Source organism: Pangasianodon hypophthalmus, chromosome 30 (genome assembly GCF_027358585.1).
Source record: "Pangasianodon hypophthalmus isolate fPanHyp1 chromosome 30, fPanHyp1.pri, whole genome shotgun sequence".
Classification (NCBI taxonomy): domain Eukaryota; kingdom Metazoa; phylum Chordata; class Actinopteri; order Siluriformes; family Pangasiidae; genus Pangasianodon; species Pangasianodon hypophthalmus.
In genome coordinates this window covers 11,131,368-11,154,255 of record NC_069739.1, presented here as the reverse complement: position 1 = coordinate 11,154,255, position 22,888 = coordinate 11,131,368, and the positions used below count along the sequence as shown (strand labels likewise).

The following is a 22,888-nucleotide window of genomic DNA, read 5'->3' as shown; positions in this document are numbered from 1 at the left end:
ACCTGGCTCCACTCGGGGGAAAAAAAAAAAAAAAAAGCATGGGAGAGGACTTTGTTTACAGACAGGAGAATACACCCCCCCCCCCCACCCCCCACCCCTTTCCTTCTTTCTCTCACCCTTCCTTTCACCTCCACCTCTTCATCCCTCTTTCATTCTCTCCTCCATTTCCAAACCCCTCTCTCTCTCTCTCTTTCTCTTACTCTTGGCCATTAATAAAAATGGCTTGCTTGCCTAGGCTGTCAGTCCCAGTCAAGTGTAATCCAAAGTCTACAGCATCCTCCCCGACAACTATTTTAATGGTAATGGGGGCCATATTGTATCAAGGCTACCATATCCTACTTGAGATGACAGTATCAAAAGTGGGAGTTGATGCTATGGGAACAAAGCGAGGGAGCAGCTTTTTGCCAGAGCTGGGGTGTGTGTATGTGTGTGTGTGTGTGTGTGTGTGTGTGTGTGTGTGTGTGTGTTTGTGAGAGCGGGGTGTGAGAGAGACTGTCTCTGGAGGTGGATTTTGAGAGGGGGGGGGTTTTGTAAGCATCAAGTGTGAGTGCTCTTATTGTCCCTCTCCTCATCTCTTTGGAGATATGATGCGATGAGATGGCATTGTGCATCCATTTTTGTGCTACTTTTATTTTGAAAAAGAGACAGACAGAAGGGCCGAGAGCTGAAATGTGCTCTCTTAAACTTGACTCGCTACGGCCCGCTAAAAGCTAATGCATAGCCGGCACTGAACCCCTTACAGTGAGCGTGGTGACCTTTCAGCGCAGGGTTTTTTTTTTTCTTCCTCCCCTCTCTCTTTTCCCGCTCCTCTCTCTTCTCTTCCTAATGAGGACACGCCATTGTCCCTCCAGCGCACACATGCATCTCGGGGGGGGAGAAAAAAAAGAGGAGGGAGACCCCTCTCCTCGGATCGGCATAAGCCATGTGGAGGCTTTTAACAGTGCTGAGGAGTGACTGAAAGAAGAAGCGCTTTTAGTACATCTATCAGACAATCGGCTATTTTGGGTTGATGTGTATAAAATGGATGATCTCTTTCTTTCCGTTAGTGTCATTTCTGTCTCTTTTCTCTCTGTCCGACTGTCGAAATGATAAAGTTTCATTTTGTGTCTTTTCATTGACTTTTGTTTATAGTCTGTCTGCTTCCTCTATTTTCTACATCATTATTATTATTATTATTATTATTATTATCATTATGCAATGATGCTGGACAAATCTTTTTTTATTCTTTTAATCTTATTCATCTAAAATAGCTCAGAAAACCTTCTCTAGCAAACCGAGCCACTGCTAAACACTGCGTATTCATTCCCGTTCATTAGTGTTGCTATATTAAACACATCATATGTTAAATAATAGTGTTGCTGCGTTAAATATTAACACCCTCTATAATTTACTTCTGTCCTAAAACAGCAGCTCGACGTCTCGATTCACTCAACCACGAGCTCGTGTGGTGCTGTAGAGCTCCTGAAATGAACTTTTGAGACACTTCACAGCTTCCTGGCATGCAACAGGTTTTTTTTTTTTATTATTATTATTATTATTATTATTATTGTTTTTAATTACTTGCTCCTTCTTCCAGTTCAGATTTTATTCTAAAGGTGTATAACTTGGCATTTCCATATCTATGAACATTTTTTTCGAAAAAGTCATACAAGTTGATTTAAAAAAAAATGAATTGTATCATCTGTTGATGAAAAAGTCCGAAGGTGGCAGAACGGATATTTATTTATACACACGTAATTACGAAAAGACTAGAACATCCTAATTACCTGAACGTTCTCTTTATCGTCTCTTTATCCGCTTGCCATTTTTCACCGTCAAACAAATGCAGAAACGTTTTGCAGCGTAAACATTTTTCCACTCGGGATTTACAAATTCAAAACTCTGCTTTAAAATATAGAAACGCCAAGCCGATGGTGGATAGAAACACGAAACTAAATACGTCGTTTAGCGGCGCAAAGAAACGAGTAAAGTATCTGAGCATAAACGCTGCCACCGAATCAATGGGTCTGTTTTCACGTGTTTAACGTGGAAGTCGGCTTCTGTCGGTGTGCTTAACTGTTCGCCGCACTAATCAAGGCTTTTGTTGGGCTGTTTTGTTTGCTTCTTTCGTTCAACTCGGGTTTGATTGAGATCATTAAGGCAGCGATGAGGCCAGACAGACTCGGAAGATAGACGCAGCTGTCTGTGTAGTAGTGATGTAACCGAATACGAATATTTTATTCAGATTGAACAGATAACGCCTTCTAAACGAACACAAATACAGATACGAATACGAGACGCACAATTCTTTCTTTTTATTTAATTTTTTTTCTTTTGTTTCTTGGTTTTGCCAGAAAGCTTTAGACTAGTTGTGTGCATCACGATTGCAGAACGAAATAAAAAAAAAAAAACGTGAGACGTCGGAGCTTAAAGAAGCGGCGCTTGAGCTCAGGGTTGCCAGGTTTCTACGAAATTCCCACCTAACTGTAGCTCAAGAACCACACAGAAAGACTTTCCCAAAACTATCCCAAAATGTTCAGGTGTAGAAAAAGATTTTTTTCTCTCTTTTTTTTCCCCTCAATCTTTGCAACAACATTTTAACAAACCATAGTTAAATGTGCATGCATTTGTGATTTGCAGTATGCAATATGCAGACTTTATTACACGCAGAACCTGGCAACCCTGCTCGCAGGATGAAGACCGAGTTCATTAACGTGTTACTATTAGGAGGTGCATTGTTTTTTTTTTCTTTTTTTTTTGATCTGTGGTTTGCTCCAGCTGCTTTACTGAGCTCCAAATTAAAACCATATTTCTGTACAAACAAAAGAAATATCCTGTTATTATTATTATTATTATTATTTTTATTTGGGGAAGACATTTTCGCATTGAAACAGAGATCTTTCTTACTCAGTCACACTAAACTTCCAGAGAGTTCCACATGACGTCTGTGTCAGGAGTATATTTTGTTATAATTTGTGAATGAAAAATTATTTATTTTTTTTTCCCCAGCAGCCCTGTTTGTTTTCCAGTGCAACAAAAATTAAATAAATAAATAAATCTGATCTAGACCACGCCTACTTTTGGTTTAAATCTGAATATGGAAACAGAGCTGAATATTTTGAGCGCTGAACACAGTGGCTTTGTGTTGTGCGGTGATTCTTCAGTGTTGCTTGTTCATGAAACCACACATACACACTTTTCACTTCTCGAGCGAGCTCATGGTCTAAAGGCTGTTTTGCCTTCGTTTATATCCCAGGATTCCACTCGCACCGTGTCGTATCTAATAACCGTCACTCATCCGTGCATTTGATTCTGCCTAAATGAGGAAAGAGCTGGTTATCCAGAATGTCGACAGATTAGTCAGTGAGTCTAACACGTCAGTGAGGATAACGCAGTTCCTGTAGATGAGTGAATGAACGTGGTGAACGTACAGAGCGGCACAAGCAACACGACGCCTCCAATACACTCCCGTGTTAATCAGCGTGGCTTCATGTCTGACCGCCAAGCTCCAGTACGCATGAGACTGAAAACTGCCCTCGCCCCTCGTGTGTGTGTGTGTGTGTGTGTGTGTGTGTATTAGATTACCCGATGGGTTGACCCAGGGATTAACTTCTTTGCTTAGAGGAAACCACAGCTCAAACGCTCTGAACAGCAAGAGTACCGTTGCTCCGTAAACGTTGTGTAAAAGCGTAACCCTACACTTACAGTCTGCAAGAAGACCTGTTCCTGCTAGCTGTTCATTAAACAGAGCTGAGAGGTTATTTTTCGAATGAACACACACACACACAGAAAAAAAAAAAAGATTGCCAATTGATTGGCAAATTGTCAGTTTCTTTGTATTTAAGGATTTACATTGGCTAAGGTGATGGCCTAAATGTTAGTTTAATACTTATTTATTAATTATTAAACAGGAATCGACTGAAACTTCAAGTCAAATCCATTTTTTTTTAAAAGATATTACTCTTGTTTATGGGAGGGAAGGAAGGAGTCGCTCAGAAGGGAGGAAAAGGAAATGCGCAGCAAGGACAGCCGCGATTCGGCAGAAGAGAGTAAAAAATAGGATAAGGCTGGTAAAAGCTGGAGAAGGGGTTTGAGGAAAGCAGGATGGCTGTGTTTCATCGATGTTGTTCATTGTGAACAAAGCTGAAGAGGCACACTCAAGGGTGAAGACTGACTTATTATATCATTCAGAGAGCCGTGGATGGACGAGGATGGGATGATGAAGGACCGGGGCGTAATAAGGGAAACGAATCAGGCTTCTAATCTCAATTAGAGCCTCACATAAGACTTTCTTTTCCTCTCTTTCTGTCTCTCTCTCTCTCCCTCTCTCTCCAAAAGCAGACAGTCAAGACATTTGGTGATCGAGACATCCATTCTTAGAAGTATTATTCATTTCCTGCATGTGCGTGTGTTTTTTTTTTTTTTTTTTTGTTTTGTTCGCCGCTCTGATTGATTAGAACTTGTGTATGCGTTGCTCTCAGTGGCTTCTTCAGATTCTTCACCTTGTAACTTTTTTTTTTTTTCCAGATTGAATACCATTTAGTGCCACACGTTTTAGAAAGGACAGATAAGAATACACACACACACACACACACACACACACACACACACACACAAACACTCTCAGTGCCCTGATTTTCAGTTTCAGCCGTTCTTTTTCATTTCTATGCATCGCAGTTGTACTCAGAATCGTACTCGTTTGTGTTTCACTGCCTGCTTTTTTTCTTTCTCGTCGTCCTCAGACTAACCTTCCCATCTTCAAGCTGAAGGAGTCGAGTGTCAGGAGGAGATACAGTGACTTCGAGTGGCTCAGAGGAGAGCTGGAGAGAGAGAGCAAGGTGAGCCATGACTCGTTACAGAGCAGTTAAAAAAAAAAAAAAAAAAAAAAAAAAAAAATCACTCTTTATAGCGGAATGATAAAACGAAGGCCTGGTGTGTCAATGTCAATGTAGATCGAAACCAGGACGCAGTTTTACTAATAATGTTAAATCGTGTATGAATCTTTTTATACTAAATAATATATTTACGGCATATTTGTGAATTTTAGGTATTCGCTTAATAACAGCGTGACTTTTCCTATAAATAATGTACTGCTGAGTCCTGATTTTCCAGTAACACCGAAATTCCAGGGTCGTCACCACTGAATCACGGAATGTGAAAAACGCCGTTTTGTGTTTCACAAGCGTGAGATCATTTCCCTCTAAGACAGAAGCGTATTATTTACTGAAATCTGTACAGACAGTGACGTGGAGCACATAAAGAGCTGCTGCTAATTTAATCAGTACCAGGTGTTGGATATTAAGAGACAATTAATATTGTCTGTAGATTTTTTTTTTTGGTAAGAAATACGGGATCACAGTGAGTTGAAAATAAATAAATAAATAAGCAGATGGTGTATGGATGTGACGTATTTCTCTTTTCTATAGATATATATATATATATATATATTTTTTTTCAAAACATGACAAATTCTATAAATTTTACATTGTACGTTCTTGAATAATATCTAAAAATTATCGTTACGTAATAAAAAACTTTATTAACACACAGAATTACCAGTTAAGGAAATTTAAACTTACAAAACGCACGTTTTTTTCATTAAGTAACAAAGTTAGATTCAATATCAACACAATTAGTGATGCGCAAAACATCCAGGCGATGATGCAACGTACGCCGCGTTATCCTCACAGCGTTGCTTTCAGTAGCACCTGGAGGTTTTCTGTTTGTTACTTGTGTTATTTCAGATCGTCACACAATCTTTGATGAATCCCCAAGGAAGGAACTCGCAGTGTGTGATGTGTGACGTCGGGAAATCCTAAATCCGGCTGAAGCACGGCACCTCCGTGGCCAGTGCACCTGTTTCCGAAAGTCTAACTCAGACTCAGAGAAACTTGCTGTTCAGAAAAACCTTAACGTGTTTCTCTACAAAGTGGGGCAATGCCTGTATTTCTACACTTCCTGGTTGACTTTTTGTATTGCCTAAAAGTAAAAAAAAAGCCCTATACTGAGTACAACTCTATATCAGCTTTTGACTGATGACGCAGTGCTTGATACTGGATACAGAAGTAAATTCCAAATTTTTAAAAATTCATCATTTTTTTAAAAAATAACGTTGTGTGTAAATATAATGCGTAAACCAAAGCGAACTATAATTTTCCCACCAGATTTACAAACGTTTCAGAAACTCTGATTGTCTTCGTATTTGCTTGCGTGTGTTGATAAAGTGCAAATGCATTCCCGACACAGCTCATTTGCATTTAGCGACGCCCACAAAACTCCATAAAAGGTCAAGTGCACAGACAGCTGGGAGCACGAAATGAACAATGAGAGTAAAGTCTGAAAGATGGGAGTGGAAGTTATTTTGAGCCACTTCTATGCCAAAAAAAAATTTAATAATGTATCATATTAATAGTAATAATAATCGAGCGCTAAATCCTCCATCAGCTGAGGGGTTTGTTTTACGGTTACGGCTCTGTGCAGACAGACCGGCGCGTCCTCTGTTTATACACCGCTATTACTTTTGTCCTAATTGACTGATTAGTTTTATTTGTCTTAATTGATGGCTTTGTGTTTCTTTATTTTTTTATATTCTTTAATTAATACCAGTAATAAAAAACAGCTGGTTTTGACTAAATGTTCTGGATGTGCTCTTAATCCCTGACTGAGTGAACTAGCATGAGGATGTGTTTTTGTTCGAGACTCTTCTATAAGTCGCTCTGGATAAGGACGTCTGCTGAAAATAAAAAGTAAATGTAATAATAATAATAATAAAAAAAAGCAATTTAGACTCCACAGTATATTCCAGATATAAAAGTGCAGTAATCTATGCAGGTTATATGAATCGAAATCGATCAAGTTGAGGTTTAGGTTAGTTAGTGTTCTTATGCACACACTCAGAATTTCCGTGATCTTCAGGAATACCAAATTCCTTGCGTAAACGTTCATACGACGATTTACGAATAAATCCGTTCATATGAATGAGCTTCAGTGTTATTTATACGCTGTGGGTTAGTAAATGTGTGTGTGTGTGTGTGTCAGGTGGTCGTTCCTCCTCTGCCAGGGAAAGCCCTGTTCAGGCAGCTCCCGTTTCGTGGAGATGACGGCATCTTCGACGACTCCTTCATCGAGGAGCGGCGGCAAGGCCTGGAGCAGTTCCTCAACAAGTAGGTCTAAAAGTGTTCAGAAACCAAATAGGAGTCAAGTGCGACAGTTAGCTAATGACCCTCTGCTCTAAAAATGGCAAGTTCTTCAAGGAATATTTCACCCAGAAATTATTTTAAGTGAAAAACAGCAACATGCAGTAAGGAATTAAGTTTCAATTATTTTCTGTTTTTTTTTTTTTTTACTGTGTTTTTATTATTTTTTTTCCCCTCTACTGTTACAGCAAGACTGTAGAGAAATAAATGTTTACGAATCACTCATTATAGTCCAGATCGTATTATAGAGGAGTTTTCGTCCACAAAAAAAAAAACACAAGTTTTTGTTTTGTGTCGTCTTCCCCTCCCTCTCTTCTTTCAGTTTAGTGTTTTGAGCTGCACTATACTTTGCAAAAGAGTCCCTGTTTCCTGGTACTGAGTTGCGCAACATGTCATTTGGCCAGCTGCAAGACAAATCCTGTTGGTCCAAATGTGCTAAATTATTATTATTTAAATCCTGAAACTGAGCTTTCTCGGCGTTTTCTTTCATTGTAGCAGTGACAAAGCAGCCGCGTAGCAGGGTCGCTGAAATGGGATGGAATGCTTGTAAAAGCTTGGAAAAGAATAAGTCGTAACAATACGTCTTCCTCTCCCTAAGTTAATCTGAAGTTTCTTAGGTTGAAGTTAAACAGAGGAGCAGATTTACTTACAAGCCTTTCCTGTCAGCTGATAGCTCTACTTTCTCTCTTTTTATTTTCTTCTCCGCGTCCCTCATAATTACCTACCAAAGGATCGAAACTGATGAGAGGCCGCGAGTGCACCCAGCTTTACTTTTTACATTTGTTTTATTTTCGCTGTGTAATTTATGATAATTGCGAGTGAAATTACAGGCGTGCGTTCCTCTTCCCCGCAGGATGTTACGTGCACCCGTGCTTATTTTTGATCTGAGGTGCCGTTCCCCCACCGGCAGAGACAATAAAAGTTACAGTGCGATTGTAATTATTTGCTGTGATTGCAGACTTTGCTGTTATCTTTGTTTCATGTGCAAATGTGTCGTCGCTACCTGTTTGAATTTTAATACGAGCTGAGCCGCCGCAAATTAGGTTTGGAGACGGAAGCAATACGCGAGTAATTAAGACGGGCTTTTTTTTTTTCCCTCTCTTAACAAAAATTCCTGAATTAAATGTCATTGTTCATCGTTAATAGCACTTAAGGGTCCACACGCTCCCTGCGTGTTACAGACGCGCAGCGCGTGCGTGCATAAGCGTCGGTATGTGATTACGTGCATTCGAGATGTGTTTCCGACTTCAGGAACCACCTTCCGTATCAGCTTTGTCTTCAGTTGTGTAGTTTCGCAAGTTGGAGGAAATTAATCCTGACATTAAGAGACACAAATGGACGAACTCTTGATCACCACAGCTTTATTATGATATGTTATGTTATGTTATGTTAAATATCAACTCATGAGAATTATTTGTGTTGCGTTTCCTCCACTTGAGCAATTGTTGTCCACAGAAACGATTGTTGTGCGCTGAAAGGATAGCAACGTAGCGCCGGTTAAAGCGAAGATGTGCATTATGGTAAGCCAAAAGGGTCACGATTATATCCGAGCCTCCACTGATTCGATGATTCGACGCCACAGCACCAGAAATAAGAAACCAGCTACAAAAAACAGCTGGAGGCGATGCGTAAAAGCAGGTATAAGGATAGACATAGATCTTTATTATGTTCATTGTTCTTTTCTATGTTATTTATCGGATGTTATATTAACTCAGCATATAGCAATCGTTCTTCTTGTGTTCACGTGGGTTTCCTCTGGGTTCCTCAAGTTCTCAAAGTGCTTATGAAGATGAATGAATGAATGAATGAATAAATAAAGCAGTTACTTTTAGACAATTACTGTATTGCTGTCTTTTAGTGGAATTCAGTTTTTCAATGCGATTTTCTTCCTTTTAACATTTGGAGAGGATGAAAGAAGCCGGTACACGGTCATGAGGAAAAAGAAAGTACACCCTCCTTCAGTTCTATGTCTATCTTTAACAATAATAATAGTGTAGTTCTCACCAACTTCTCTAAACAAACAGATGTGCCAAAAAAAAAAAAAAAAAAAAGAGCACCACAACAGATTTCAATTGAATGCAGTCATTTTTCCCAAAAAAGTGAACCAACATTCAGAAATGTTCAGGTGGGAAAAATATTTGTACACCCTATAATTCAGTAACAGTTGCGTGTAGAACCACATTTAGCAACAGTAACTTGATGTAAAAGTTTTCTCAGAGAGAGTTGATCAGTCTCTCTTCATTAGTAACACCTGGCTGCTAATTACTCTCTTAATGACCGTGGAAGTAGGAAGGGTGTACTTATTTTTATCTGGTTTCTGAATGTTGGTTTACTTTCACGGAAAAAATAACTACATATTGAAATCTATTGTGTTTTTTTTTTTTTTTATTGTCACATGAGGTTATGTGTTTGTATATAGAAGTTGATGAGGACTGCACAAGTGTTAATAAATCAAAACGTAGAACTGAAGGGGGGTGTACTTTCTTTTTCACATGACTGTACATGCAAAATAGAAACATATTTCAGGAATTCCTGTAGTCCAAATGATGGATCAGATCCAATCAGATGACACGGGCTGTCTTATTCTCTCTCTCTCTCTCTCTCTCTCTCTCTCTCTCTCTCTATAATCAGGATGAACAGAAAATCAGGTTTTGACGAAAACAAATATATTTTAATAATATGACATGGGATCATTTTTTCTTTACTTTCTAACCTTGCCTTGGCATTTGCCTGAAAAGATCGTGTTGGTTAACGATCCAGAAAATAATAAAAGACATTTAATCAGCAGAAGCAAACAGCAGATTATAAAATGCTATAACTTTTACATCAGGGTGCGATACAAGCAAACGAGAAAAAAATGACAGAATTTGACCAAACATCTCTCCAGCCTCATTCCTGGGGCGAGTTGTTCCTTTCCTTCTTTCTCTGCCTCTGTTAATGTCTAGATGTGACTCCATGTTTGTTTCTGGAGAAAAGAATTCTGACAGATAAACCCAAAGTCACCTGCGCTCAAAATTTGCTGTTTCACTTTGTCTTTTTGTCTGTTTCACATTGTCTTCAAAATGTTGTCCGTATAAAAGGAAACTCGGTCTTGTGGCACTTGTATCAATCCCAGTTCCTGTTTAAAAACTTACAGAATCCATTTTACTTCACTTTTGATTTAAAAAAAAAAAGTATGTGTTATGTGTCTCAGGTTAAATGTCTAAATGTATAAATTCTTTCATCAAAATGCTCTGTTGTTACTTTGGTTAACAGTTTCTTACGTTACCCACAATGCCGTTCAACTACGTACTGATAGAATAAGAGTGATTTATCCCTTGCTTCATGTCTATCTAAAGAGAGCGATGCAGCGGCGCTTTAGTCCTTGCAGCTTTCTCACCTCATCTGTACACTGTGCTCAGATAGATCAGGCTCCAAAGCTTTCAGATTAGCACCAGAATATTTCATTATAAACATATTTAGTGTCTTTCCCATCTTATTCCTTTTGTTATGTGTTCTGTTCTTACACTGATGTGTCATTGTACCTGCTCAAGCGTTAATTAACATCTTTTCTTTACTGTATTCGCAGAGTGGCTGGTCATCCGTTGGCCCAAAACGAGCGTTGCCTGCACATGTTCCTTCAGGACGAATCTCTGGATAAAAACTACACCCCCTCCAAAGTCAGACATGCCTGAATCTCCCACACTGGAACTCACTACACGTGTGGGGAGAAGTCTCAGTCGACCTGAACTCTTCCCTTGGGATAAAAAACAAACGGAATGAACCCTACAGTTCATCTGAAGCCTTCACGCTGCATACCGCATGTGGAAAAAAAATTTCTGAAGCTCAAACTTTTAAAAAAAAAAAAAAAACAACAAACTAAAACATCTCACCATCGCACTGTAGAATGAATTGTCAGCACTTTCGTAAAATCAGTGCACCGTCTCTAGAGATTTGTCACTTCGTGCTCTGATTTGAATAAAAAATCATTTCTGCTCTAACATAACGACAAAACAAGAGGCATCTCATGTTTTAGGTTTGTGGATATCATAGTAGATTAGACGCACCACTAACTTTGAGATTTATGAGGCTCAGGATATTATTGCAAGAAATAACCAACAAACATGAACCAAAAACATTTCCATATATATGCAAACATTATTTCCTATTGTTGGAATAAATTCTAGTAAGTTTTCTTTACGTGAATTTAATTCTCGAAGCATTAACTTGAGACAGGTGGCTTTTTTTTCTGTCTAATACTTGCACTACTCTTGAATCTACGACTATTCTTTCTCTCACAGAGCAGAACGCACTTAAGTGACGCTTCTCCGATGCGAAGTGTGTGAACTGTAACAACCACGCAGTCACTAGCTGAGCTGAGCCTCAACGAATTTGTTTTGTTTCGTTTTATTCCTAATTGAAGTCCATTTAAACACAAGGCCACTGTTGGTGCATGTTTCCGGATTTGTATATTGCTGTGCCATTATTTGTTTCTGAAGGTTTTCCAATAAAACTGTTCACACACAGATGGTGATGTGAGATTGTGATTATTCTTTTAAACTTTTCAAGGTCACTGCACCTCGCTGCCCTTAAGTGTTTAACTTTATTCAACTAGTAGTTTGTATATCTTGCCCTGAGTGGTAGTTGTACCTTTGCAGTCCCTTTGAATTGAGTATTTTCTGATAATCTCTTTGGATTTTCTGTCAGTCAAGCTCATACATCACTCACACACACTTTGTCTTTAGGTATATTACTCATTCCATGGTCTGGACGCAGTTGTTTCCATACGCAGTCCACTGTAAAGTTTTTCATTCTGATTCTGATCACTCGGATTAATGACATAAACAAAACATAGTAATTCTCTTGAACTGTAGATCTATCATTACAGATGCAGATCATCATATAATCTGACATGGAGAATTCATGTTATTCCCCATTTTGAGTCCAAGGTGTTGACTTGGTGTTGGCCTCCAAATTCTCCAGATCTCAATCTGATCGAGCATCTGTGGGACGTCCTGGACAAACAAGGCTGATCCATGGAGGCTACACTATTTAGGAATTACAACCATTTTTACAGAGTCTGTCCATTTTGGCTCAAAAGTAATCTGACAAACTAACAATCATAAATATTAGGATTATTTTTAATACTTGGATGCAAATCCTTTGCGTTCAATGACTGCCTGAAATCGGGAACACATGGACATCACCATGGGAATGCTGATTTTTTTCTCCTTTGAGATGCTTTGCCAGAATTTTACTGCAGATGCCTTCAGTTGCTGCTTGTTTGTGGGTCTTTCTGTCTTCAGTTTTGTCTTCAGTAAGTGAAAAGCATGCTCTATTGGGTTGAGGTCATTGGACATTTAAGAACATTTAATTTCTTTGCCTTAAGAAGCTGTTGGGTTGCTTTCATGGTATGTTTTGGGTCATTATCCATCTGTACTGTGAAGCGTCTTCCTCAGTTTTGCAGCATTTGGCTGAATCTGAGCAGAAAGTATAGCGCTATATACTTCAGGATTCATCCTGCTACTTCTATCAGCAGTCACATCATCAATAAACACCAGTGACCCAGTGGCCCATGCCATAACACTGCCTCCACCATGCTTGACAGATGATGTGATATGCTTTGGATCATGAACTCTTCTTTTCCTTCTCCATACTCTTCTCTTCCCATCATTCCGGTACAAGTTAATCTTGCATCAGAACTGGTCAGCCTTTTTAAGAGTTTCTTTTTTAAAAAAAAGTCTAATCTGGCCTTTCTGTTCTTGAGTGTTACCAGTGGTTTGCATCTTGAGGTAAACATTCACGAGGGCGTCTCTTGATTGTAGACTTTGACAATGATACACCTACCTCCTCCAGAGTGTTCTTGACTTGGCTAGATGCTGTAAAGGGGTTTTTCTTCAACGAGGAAAGAATTCTGCGATCATCCACTTTAGATGTCTTCCGTGGTCTTCCAGACGTTTTGGTGTCGCTGAGCTCTGCAGTGCATTCCTACTTTTTAAGAATGTACCAAATTGTTGATTTGGCCACTCCTAAACTTTCTGCTATCTCTCTGATAGGTCTGTTTTGTTTTTTCAGCCTAATGATGGCCTCCTTCACTTGCATCAACATCTCTTTGGACCACGTATTGAGAGTTCCCTTGAACAGCTACCAAATGCAAATTCAACACTTGGGATCAACTAAAAAAATGTGGAACTTGCTCTAAATGTAAAAGTAGGAATATGTGAGTATACACTCACTGGACACTTGAGTTAGAACCATCTGTACACTGAGGCTACAGTGGGTGCAAGGCTCTCTGAAACTGGATGGTTGAAGATTGGAAAAAGACCAATTCTCTCTTTTTTATTTTGTTTGATGTGAACATTACCTGAACTTCTTAAAATGTGTCTACGGGACTGTATGCATTGTGCTGCAGCCACATGATGGGTTGATTGGATAACTGCATGTATGCTCTAGTGTAATTGTGTTCCTAATAAAGTGGCCAGTGAAAGAGAATAAGATGCTAAGGTATTAGCCTTGTACAGGAGTTTGGTGGGGGGGGGAAGGATTGCAGATAATATTTACAAATTGGATTTAGTTACACTGGGAAGAGACTTGGTGAAAGGTGTGTCTATTTGCTTCAAGTAACCTTGCAGTTCACTCCGCGCCAGTGCAGACCACATTAAAGGAAGAAGCTAAATTGGATTGAACATTGTCATCTGCAATCATGATTCTTTCCATTGTGCTGCTCCTCTATCCAAAATGAAGATTAAAAAATGCAATTTGGCCAAAGCCCTTGATTTATCAAAGAGTGCTTGAAGCCCGAGGAACAGCAACTTAACTCAAGGTCTGGGTGTATTGTAGCACTGATGGTTCAATATGCACTCCAGGCCAGATATGAACCTCTCTGTGTCCTTGTTTAGAGGGAGCTTAGGGGGGGATGTGGATCTTTCACCACGCAAGATCGAGTATGCTGGACTCAACCCGATAACAGTAATAACCCAAAGATTCCAAAAAGCTGGGATGCAGCAGTTTAATATTCAATATTTATTCTAATATTTAGACAACTTTTCACAAAATTATTACTTTTTACAACAAGGAATATATTTACAAACTACAAAAAAATACAAGTGCTGAACATGTTTCTGGACGTGTGTTAGTAACTACTCAAAAGTAAGATTCAAAGGCTGCAAAAAAAAAAAAAAAACTTGGCAGTTTTGTTTTTAAAACATTACGGAAGAATTACGGGGTCACACTGCAGCGATCGTTAGCAGAATCGTTAGCTACATCCAAAACTGCATACTACAGCGCTAAATGGTGCAGTATGTCCAGGTCGGGATGTCGCTTTTTCCGTTCACATCATCTGGGTAAAGAAGAGTTCCACATGTGCTGGCGGAGCAGGAACGAGAGAGTAGTGCACTACCTAGTAGGGATGGGTGAACTGAGGGTATCGATTATTACATTTATTCATCTGGCAGATTTTTTTTTTTATCCAAAAGGAGGGCTAATCTAATCCTGTCATAGAGATGAGCAGTTCAGGGGTCCCTATTTAATAACCCTGTGATTTAAATTCAAAGTACAACCAAAAAAACTAACACCTAAGCCATTCTCTGCATGTTAGTTTTTCTTGAAATCACAAAGCAGTCTTCTTTATGCACATCAGAAGACTTGTACACTTGGCTCACTACCCAACTGGGATTGTGATTAGGATTGACCCACAATTTTCTGTGCAAATATGGTTTCTGCTTCTTAAAAAAAAAAAAAATCATGTTTTTTAGTCCAGAACTCATGATGGCCTCTTCCAAGAATGACCTTGATATGGCTGGAAAAGAGAAGTAGTATTATCGCCCACTCCTGCTTTAGTGTGAGTCATGTTCTGATGAGTTCAGGTGCATGAGCCTTTGGTTTTCAGCACTGTGTCAAAGGAACAGAGACCTTCTCCTAATGGACAGGACCTCACGACCTGTCTCGTGTCTCCGGCTGGCTGCATCTGAAATGGACCCCTACTCCCTATAAAAGTCTGCCAAGCCATTTGGGATTCAGTGTCTCTCTCGTTTTTTTTTTTTTTTTAAAAATCTTTTTTCGTAGCTCTCAGTCAAACCGGTGAAACCAAAAAAAAAAAACAACAACATTGGTAGGAAAGCTCATTGGTCTTCTAGAGACTGTAAAATGTCCTATGAATAAGTAATCATTACGTGATTGTACACATCTGAGTCCACCCACATAATTCAAAAAAATGCCTCTGCTGTCTAATTTTTGGGGGGAAAATAAATCATGAAAGTTATCTCAATAAGTAGATTTAAAAAGATTAGATGAAAATTAGTCACAAAGTATCCCACAGTGTAACATTTTTTTTTTTCCTAACCAGTGAACAGAACTTGTTCAGCCACCACAGTCTTTATAGTTTAGAGTTTCTCCCACTAGAAATGCTGTCTTTTATGCCGTCTGCTTTAGAGGTGGCATGGAGATGTTTCCAGAACCATTATAGCCGTTCTCTCTTGTACATTACGATATAATCATATCGTAAGTCACTTTTGTTACTTGGCCTGAGACAGTGTGTCACTTTCCCAGACCAGCTTTTTTTTTTTTTTCTGTCCTGTTGGGTGGAAATAAGACGTTCATATGTCACTTGATTTGTACATGTCAGAGAGAAGCCGTGTGATGGGCACGTTTCCGATCGTCTTCCTGAAGAACACTTCTTCAATTGTAGACGCGCTGACTGAACGCAGCGCAGGCAAAAGCAGCAGCAGCTTCCCGAAGCGGCACGGCTGAGTCGGGTACCTAGAACCGAAAGACACGGATCAGTGGACGCAAAAAAGTACGACGAATACTTACAAATACTTCCACTTCGTTATCGGTCGCTGGTTCATGCTCCTTCAATGCTGTGCCGAATATATGATGACGTTCTTATGCTCATTAGACAGATCTTACACCACAGAGCTATTGAATACCTGATTCTGATTGGTCAGGGTGTTGATTACGCGTTTACATTAATGCGCTCGTTCTAATCCATCACTGTTTCTATAGTAACGACGTACACTGGGACTTCAACCTTTTCAAAATGTATGTTGATATGGTGACATCTATTTAGCATTTATGGAAGGAGTCTCCAGTGTCAGCTAAATAAACATAAACTCGTCTTCGCCGTGTGCCGCATCACACCGACCCTCCGTGGATTAGTTTCCTTTCACAGCATGCCCCCTTTGTGTTTTATTCCTTCCCCAGGACCTTGTTGTGTTGTACCTGGTGTGGATGTAGCTGTTGAGTGTGAGCTGTGCTTCGTCCTGGAGTGCTGCGATGGCGCTGGCGTTTCGAAAGCTCCTCAGTTCAGCTCCACTGTGCGTCGGAACTGTGCCACAAACCAACAAAGCACCTTTAATAGGTCGTGTAGGCTGTACATGCTAATACACTGTAAATGTACATGTACAGTACCGTGCAATACATGTTTAGTAGAAATTTTGTTATAGATGTTCATGCTTTATTGAGTCAGAACATAAACATTACTTTTGCAACATCTAATGTTACAGAAAAGAAAAGAAAGCAACATTTTCAGATTCTTCAAGATGCTCAGTAAAGCCTTCCAGCTCATTTCCTTAGAAAATCACACAAACTGGACCTGAGACTACTAAAGTTTTTATAAGAAAACAGTATTTTTACACCAAATATTGATTAGTTTTGATAGTATTCATTTTTTACGTACAAACATTTCATTTCATTATTCTTAAAGGAATCTTTAAAGCATTTCTTCGCATGTGAATAAGACTTCTGCACTCTACTGTAGCAGTACTGGCATTCCGTCCCATCGCTATCAGGATGTCATTAAATCAACCATCCAGTCGTGAGAACTCCTCTGAGCTCCAACCTACCGGCTTTAAAGGTAACGATGCACTTGAGGCACGCGAATTCCGTCGCGTCCAGTCGCAGCTGCCGGAAACGCGTCACCACTTCCTGCAGCGCCTGGATCTCTGACACCACCTTGTTTAGCCTCTGGGACTCCGTGTTTTCTGTGGTCATCCCTGAAGGAGCACGGAATACAAATAAGCAGCGTGGTGATTAGTTATAAAAGCGCGTGCGTAAAATAGAATCCGTTACAATGGCGCATTAGCTACGAGTAGCCTATTACCATGTTGTTGTTGTTTTTTTTTTAAATATATGTTATAATGTAAAAATGTTTGCTTGATGATTTTTTGAATTTTACCTGAAACTGCAAGCAGGGTGTTTGAGTCCACTGGGATGGACCACTGCGCTACACCCAGGACGAACAGCTCTCTCCAGGCGTCCTCTAATAGGATCAACTGCAAAAATACAAAGTGATCCTCAAGTGAGATTTCTCCCCACACACACACACACACACACACACGAACCCCTAGCTCAGGATTCCGTGTAGCTTTATCTACTTACCTGATCTTGTAAAGGGAGTGTGGAGAAAGCAGGAACGCTCTTGGCCCATTTGATGCTCATGAACAGGAGGCGCGCGGCCGATTCACACACAGACTCCGTGGCCACTTCGTACAGATACATGGGTGCACCGCTGACTTCATGGGGATACTGCAGAGGAGACGAGATAACAGAATGAGATAATAAACAAGTCTATCTGATTTAACAACACACACACACACACACACACACACACCAATGACCCATAAGGAAATCTTTACAAGACTATACACAGCTCATAGAAACCAACTTTAGGCATTCATTCAGTGCTGTAGATGGAAATGTTTATATATATAGTCCTCATTTTCCATTCATATATATATATTTATTCATTTATTTATCTTTATTTCATTCTGGCTCGCGCTGGATCCAATCCCAGCCTGGATGTGCCGCCGGCTCTCTCTCTCTCTCTCTCTCTCTCTCTCTCTCTGTCACACACACACACACTCACTCACACACACTGTGACACACTGATTCACACCGAGCTGTATTGCTAGCTTACTTTAGGAGTGGGCTGCGCGAGCCCCACCATGCCCTGGCGCTCTGGTGTGCTCGGCACCGTGTTTAATTCCAGACTGTGAGTCTCGAGTTGAGTGACTGTGGTGAAGAAGTGCAGCCCGGGGATGGACGTGCTGGGAAAGTGCGAGGAGGATCCGTTCACCTCCTTGTGGCCCCGAAAGTAAAGCGCCACTTGCTTGCGGATGGTCGATGTTCTTGGGCCTCGCTCGTGCTGCACGGCTGTTTGGATGAAATTCAGCATGCATGATGAAAAATGATGGATTAACAGTCAAAAATGTTGTATAAGCATTTTTTTTTTCCCAAAGAAAACCAGTAGTGTGTTCACCATCTTTATTCATGTTCACTTCTAGGCACTTCTTCAAGCGACACGCGCGACACTGGTTCCGGTGCGTCTTGTCCACTGGGCAGCCTCCCTAAATGTATAAAAAACATAACAAGAATTAGAGAAGCATCCTAGAGAGAGAAAGAGAGAGAGAGAGAGAGAGAGAGAGAGAACGCATACTGAGACATCTTCCACAGAGGGGAGGGGGACACTCCACAGGTATGAGCGGAATCGTGCAGTAATGACGGCCATTGACTCGCTCCCCTGCCGCTTGGCCAATAATCTCATTCCCGCCTACTGCTCTCCAAATCCAGCCAGTTAGATTGGATTACACCTGTTACACTAGACGGACCAAAGGGCCCTCAAAGGCACGGGAGGAGGCTCACTTCTCGGATAATCTTTCAATTATGAAACTAGACGCGAGCTCTTCCTTCGAGGAACTGCTGCGCAAATTAGCTAATGCGCTCTGCGCCTCTGTGATCCGAGACTCACCTGAGTGCCAGATTTGCACACGTACGTCCTGTTCCTCCGTATGCTCCTCTTGAAGAATCCCGAGCATCCATCACATGCGTAAACTCCGTAGTGTTTCCCTGAACTTCGGTCTCCACACACCTTGCACGGGATATCCAGAATCCGACCTAATAATAATAATAATAATAATAATAATAATAATAATAATAATAATAATAATAAGATGCATGTAGTTACTATATGGTGAATGTTTTTTTTTTTTTTTTTTTTTTTGCGACTTCCCACTAATATCCATGCTCAGCTTTAAAAAAAAAAAATTCGCTCGTGCGTAAAGTAAGGAATGAAAGAAAGCTGTGTATATGAATATGATATGAACTTGTCATGTGAGACCTGCCTCTCTACACGTTCCCTCAAGCCTCTGATGAGCAGCTCAGTGTCTGTGGGAATCCAGGCCCCGCGCTGATGGTGCGTTTTGTTGAGGGAAGCGCCGTGCCGCAGGTTTCCAATAAAACAATGGCGCGCTCACAAAGGCGACATTAGGGAAAGTGTTAACTTAATGATTTCCCCCCATTGAGCCTCGTCTGACTGGACCGATCTGAACAAGCTGCCAGTGCTGCTTCATAATGAAGCTCGACAGCTGCTTTTCTGCGCGCCGTCTCTGGGCCCCGCGGATTAGAGGAGTGACACAGCGGACCGAGAGTCAATACGCGCCTCCAATGAAGTGTATGCAAATGAGGATGAAGTAAATGAAAATTGTGATGTTTTTTTTTTTTTTCGTGTGTATAAAACTTTCACCCCCCCCCCCCCCCCCCCAATCCCGTCTTTAAATCCGTTAATGGAGGTATATTTGCATGTATATGGGGAGGGGGAGGGGGGTGTCGTTTAGAGAAACGGCCGTGTAATTACTGACATATGTCCACCTGCTCATTGATTTCGCACTGACCCGTCCTAAAACGGTAGCATGGGAATTCAGATAAAGCTCAGCAAGCATTCAGTGCAAAACAATGACTTTCTGCTTTCTGCGGCTTGGGGCGTGCTGGTGACAAAAAAACCCAAAAATCTCTTTCTAAATTCTAGTTCGTTCCAAACTAATTTCCATGTAATTATTTAATCACTTTTTTTTTTTTTTTTTTTTTTTTTTTTTACAAATTTGATCTTTTAACTCGTTATGTAACTATAATAACCATAATAACGCTTTATTCCTTTAAATGATATAATTTTATTTAAATTCAAGCGAGGCCAGGAATCCTAGTTTTAAACTTGACCCAAAAAAATCAGAAATCCTAAAATGATGTTTTCTGGAATTAGGCAGGAATAATGCTAGAATTATTATTATTATTATTATTATTATTATTATTATTATTTAAGATGCTCTATAAGTTTCTTCCTTACTGAAGCTTTAGTTTTTTTTTGTGTGTGAAATTATGAAATGCACATCACATGCTTTTATTCTGAGGATCAGATATGTGACGTTTTAGTATCTTCTAATTTACTTTTCCAAAAAAAAAAAAAAATCAAAACAAACAAACAAACAAAAATCTGCAGAAATGCACAGAATGATTGCGGTTTTATTTATTTTTTTACATTTAAAAAAAAAAAACTTACCCAACAGTTATAGCTACGCTGAAATCAGTATCATACGTCATCATAATTTGAGCTGAGTGAAGAAAAGTGCACATTTAGGGTATAATTTCTGCAGTTAGTGTTTGTTTCACGGGTGGAAAGTGTCGCTAACTTTCCCGACATGTTGCCGTAAATACTCGAAGCCAGATTTTTTTTTTTTTTTGCCAGATTTCATTACTGTAATCAGCTTCAGACTGCAACAGTTTGGGTGGAGCTGTGAGTGTACAGGCCTGAGGAGTTTGCTTTTATTATTATTATTATTATTATTATTATTATTATTTAAAAGTACACATATACAGTGATTATCATGAGGATGTAACGCACTGTGAACTCAAATAAGAAGCTTATGAACATTTCCAAAAAGCTTAAAAAGTCTAAAACAACAACAACAACAAAAAAAAATCAATATTACAAGACAAAATGATTTTAAACTTAATTTCTGGATTTTTTTTTTTAAAACGGTTTTAATGATTTTAATTTCGAATGATTCCTGAATGTGTTCAAATGCTAAAACTTTTGTTTGGAAGTTTTACTTCAAAAAAAAATGGACGGCTGCTCTGATTTACTTCTTTACTCCATAACGCGCACTATTTATTTTTTATTTAAAAAAAAAAAAAAAACATTTCCGAATAATGCACATAAACAGGTTATATTTATTGTAAAAAAAATTACTGCTTTTATTACCACGGTGTATACTATAACTCTATTTTTATACTTAACCTTAGAGAAATAGTTTAAATATGTTTTCGACTGATTTATATAGAATGCTAATTGTTCCGTTAATTCATTTTTAATTTAATTTAATTATTTTTATTTGCACAACGGCATTGCACGTGCATTTTCACTGCCTTGAAATGAATTGACAGGTGCACACAAATACCCAGCATGCACACAGATGCCTAATTAAGCAAACCACCACAGCTTAGGCAATTATCAGTGTATCACATTCAATGATGTTTTTTTTTTTTTTTTTAAAAAAAGAAAGAAAAAAGTTATAAAGAGAAAAACTTTTCAAGGAAATGATGTCAGTGTTATGAGTACACCTCGTATCATAAATCCTCTGACACACTCAGACACACGGATAGATAAGCTATGGATAGTTATTTATGATATATATCATTATACAGAATAACCTGGTTTAAATTTCAACCAAAAAAAAAAAGAGCCAAAAATTTTAGCCCCCATCAACACCGCATTATTACAATTCACAGCTTGCACTTGTGTTATAAGTTGTTCAGTGATTTTTCCTGCTGAAATATTATATTATATGAACAAATATATGATGATTAAAACCTCTTAGAAGAGGTGTAACTGTGGAGTTTGTGTGAAGAGATGCTGAGATGGAGATTACTTACTGGATTTGACGTTTAAAATATCCAAACAGCCACTTGTTGAACTGGCAGCTTTGCTCATCCTGGCCTTCTGATATTGCCAAACTCTTTCAGCCTCAGAGATTTTCAGATCAAGAAATTTACAACAAACTTTTTTTTTTCTTTTCTTTTTTGTTTCTGCACTAATTGAAGCAGTCTGTATACGTGTTGGGTGATTATGCAGGCAGGTCGCTTCAGTCTCTGATTTTTTCTTTCTTTCTTTCTTTCTTTTTTTACCCACAGGATTACTCAAGGCTTCTTTCTGGTTGCAGATCCTTTTTTTCCCCTCTCTCCTCCTCTTCAGGATCACCAGAATCCGGACTTCAGATGAGTTGGAGCAGATTGTCGACTGATCTTGTTAAGATCCGAGGGATGGTCAGGCAGGTTCTCCAGCGAAAAACCGCTGCATGTACCGGTGTGTGTGTGCGCCCAGGCACCTTCCCAAACCTCACACAGGAACCAAAAGCCAAGTGGGGGAAAAAACATACACAAACACACACACACACACACTCGTACACACATAACACACACACACACACGAGCTAAGAAATGCCCGGCAGCCTGAAGCCTCGCTGACTTTGTGATGTGTGCCGTCAGATTAAAGGCTTTGGTAATATGTATGAGAAGTATTGGAGGAGGGAAAGGGAGAGAGAGAGAGAGAGAGAGAGAGAGAGAGAAGGCGGGTGGGAGGAGAGCCCGACTTCCTTTGCCCACTTAGCCTTTCTACTCTGCGTCCCGCTTGCGCATGACGTCAGTGTCCGAGGAAGGGTGGTAGTGGTGGAAGAGTGGTGGAAGGATGGTGCTCTGCTGGGTTAGATGAAGTGAGGCAGAGGCAGACGGAGACACGGGCACGGACTTGATCTGCTGCTGCTGCTGCTGCTGCTGCTGGTGCTGGTGCTTGGGGATTGATTTAAGCGCACACTTGCACACGCATCACGCTGATCCTAAACTCACTTCTTGTTGTGTTCCTATTTTTTTTTTTTTTAAATGAAAGTTAATCCCGAGCTGATGGTCTG

At 39.7% G+C, this 22,888-nt stretch overlaps 2 protein-coding genes across 2 annotated transcripts in view; one reads left to right on the top strand and one right to left on the bottom strand.

The window, feature by feature from the left end:
- The window catches only part of snx3 (sorting nexin 3), a 19,434-nt gene extending 7,752 nt beyond the window's left edge, over nt 1-11,682 (top strand). Inside the window, exons 2-4 of the mRNA XM_034302093.2 lie at nt 4,722-4,817; nt 7,018-7,142; nt 10,744-11,682. Coding sequence (XP_034157984.1) covers nt 4,722-4,817; nt 7,018-7,142; nt 10,744-10,849 — 327 coding nt within the window. The 3' untranslated portion in view covers nt 10,850-11,682. The remainder of the gene's footprint in view (nt 1-4,721; nt 4,818-7,017; nt 7,143-10,743) is intronic.
- A 2,487-nt stretch (nt 11,683-14,169) lies between these two features.
- nr2e1 (nuclear receptor subfamily 2, group E, member 1) lies at nt 14,170-22,477 on the bottom strand. The gene is made up of 9 exons (XM_026918403.3): nt 21,858-22,477; nt 18,901-19,046; nt 18,412-18,499; nt 18,070-18,305; nt 17,532-17,678; nt 17,329-17,425; nt 16,997-17,146; nt 16,374-16,479; nt 14,170-15,911 (listed from the first exon to the last, which is right to left on the bottom strand). Exons 1-9 carry the CDS (start codon nt 21,913-21,915, stop codon nt 15,749-15,751), a joined length of 1,191 nt encoding a protein of 396 aa, XP_026774204.1. The 5' UTR covers nt 21,916-22,477; the 3' UTR covers nt 14,170-15,748.
- Between the last annotated feature and the right edge of the window lie 411 nt (nt 22,478-22,888).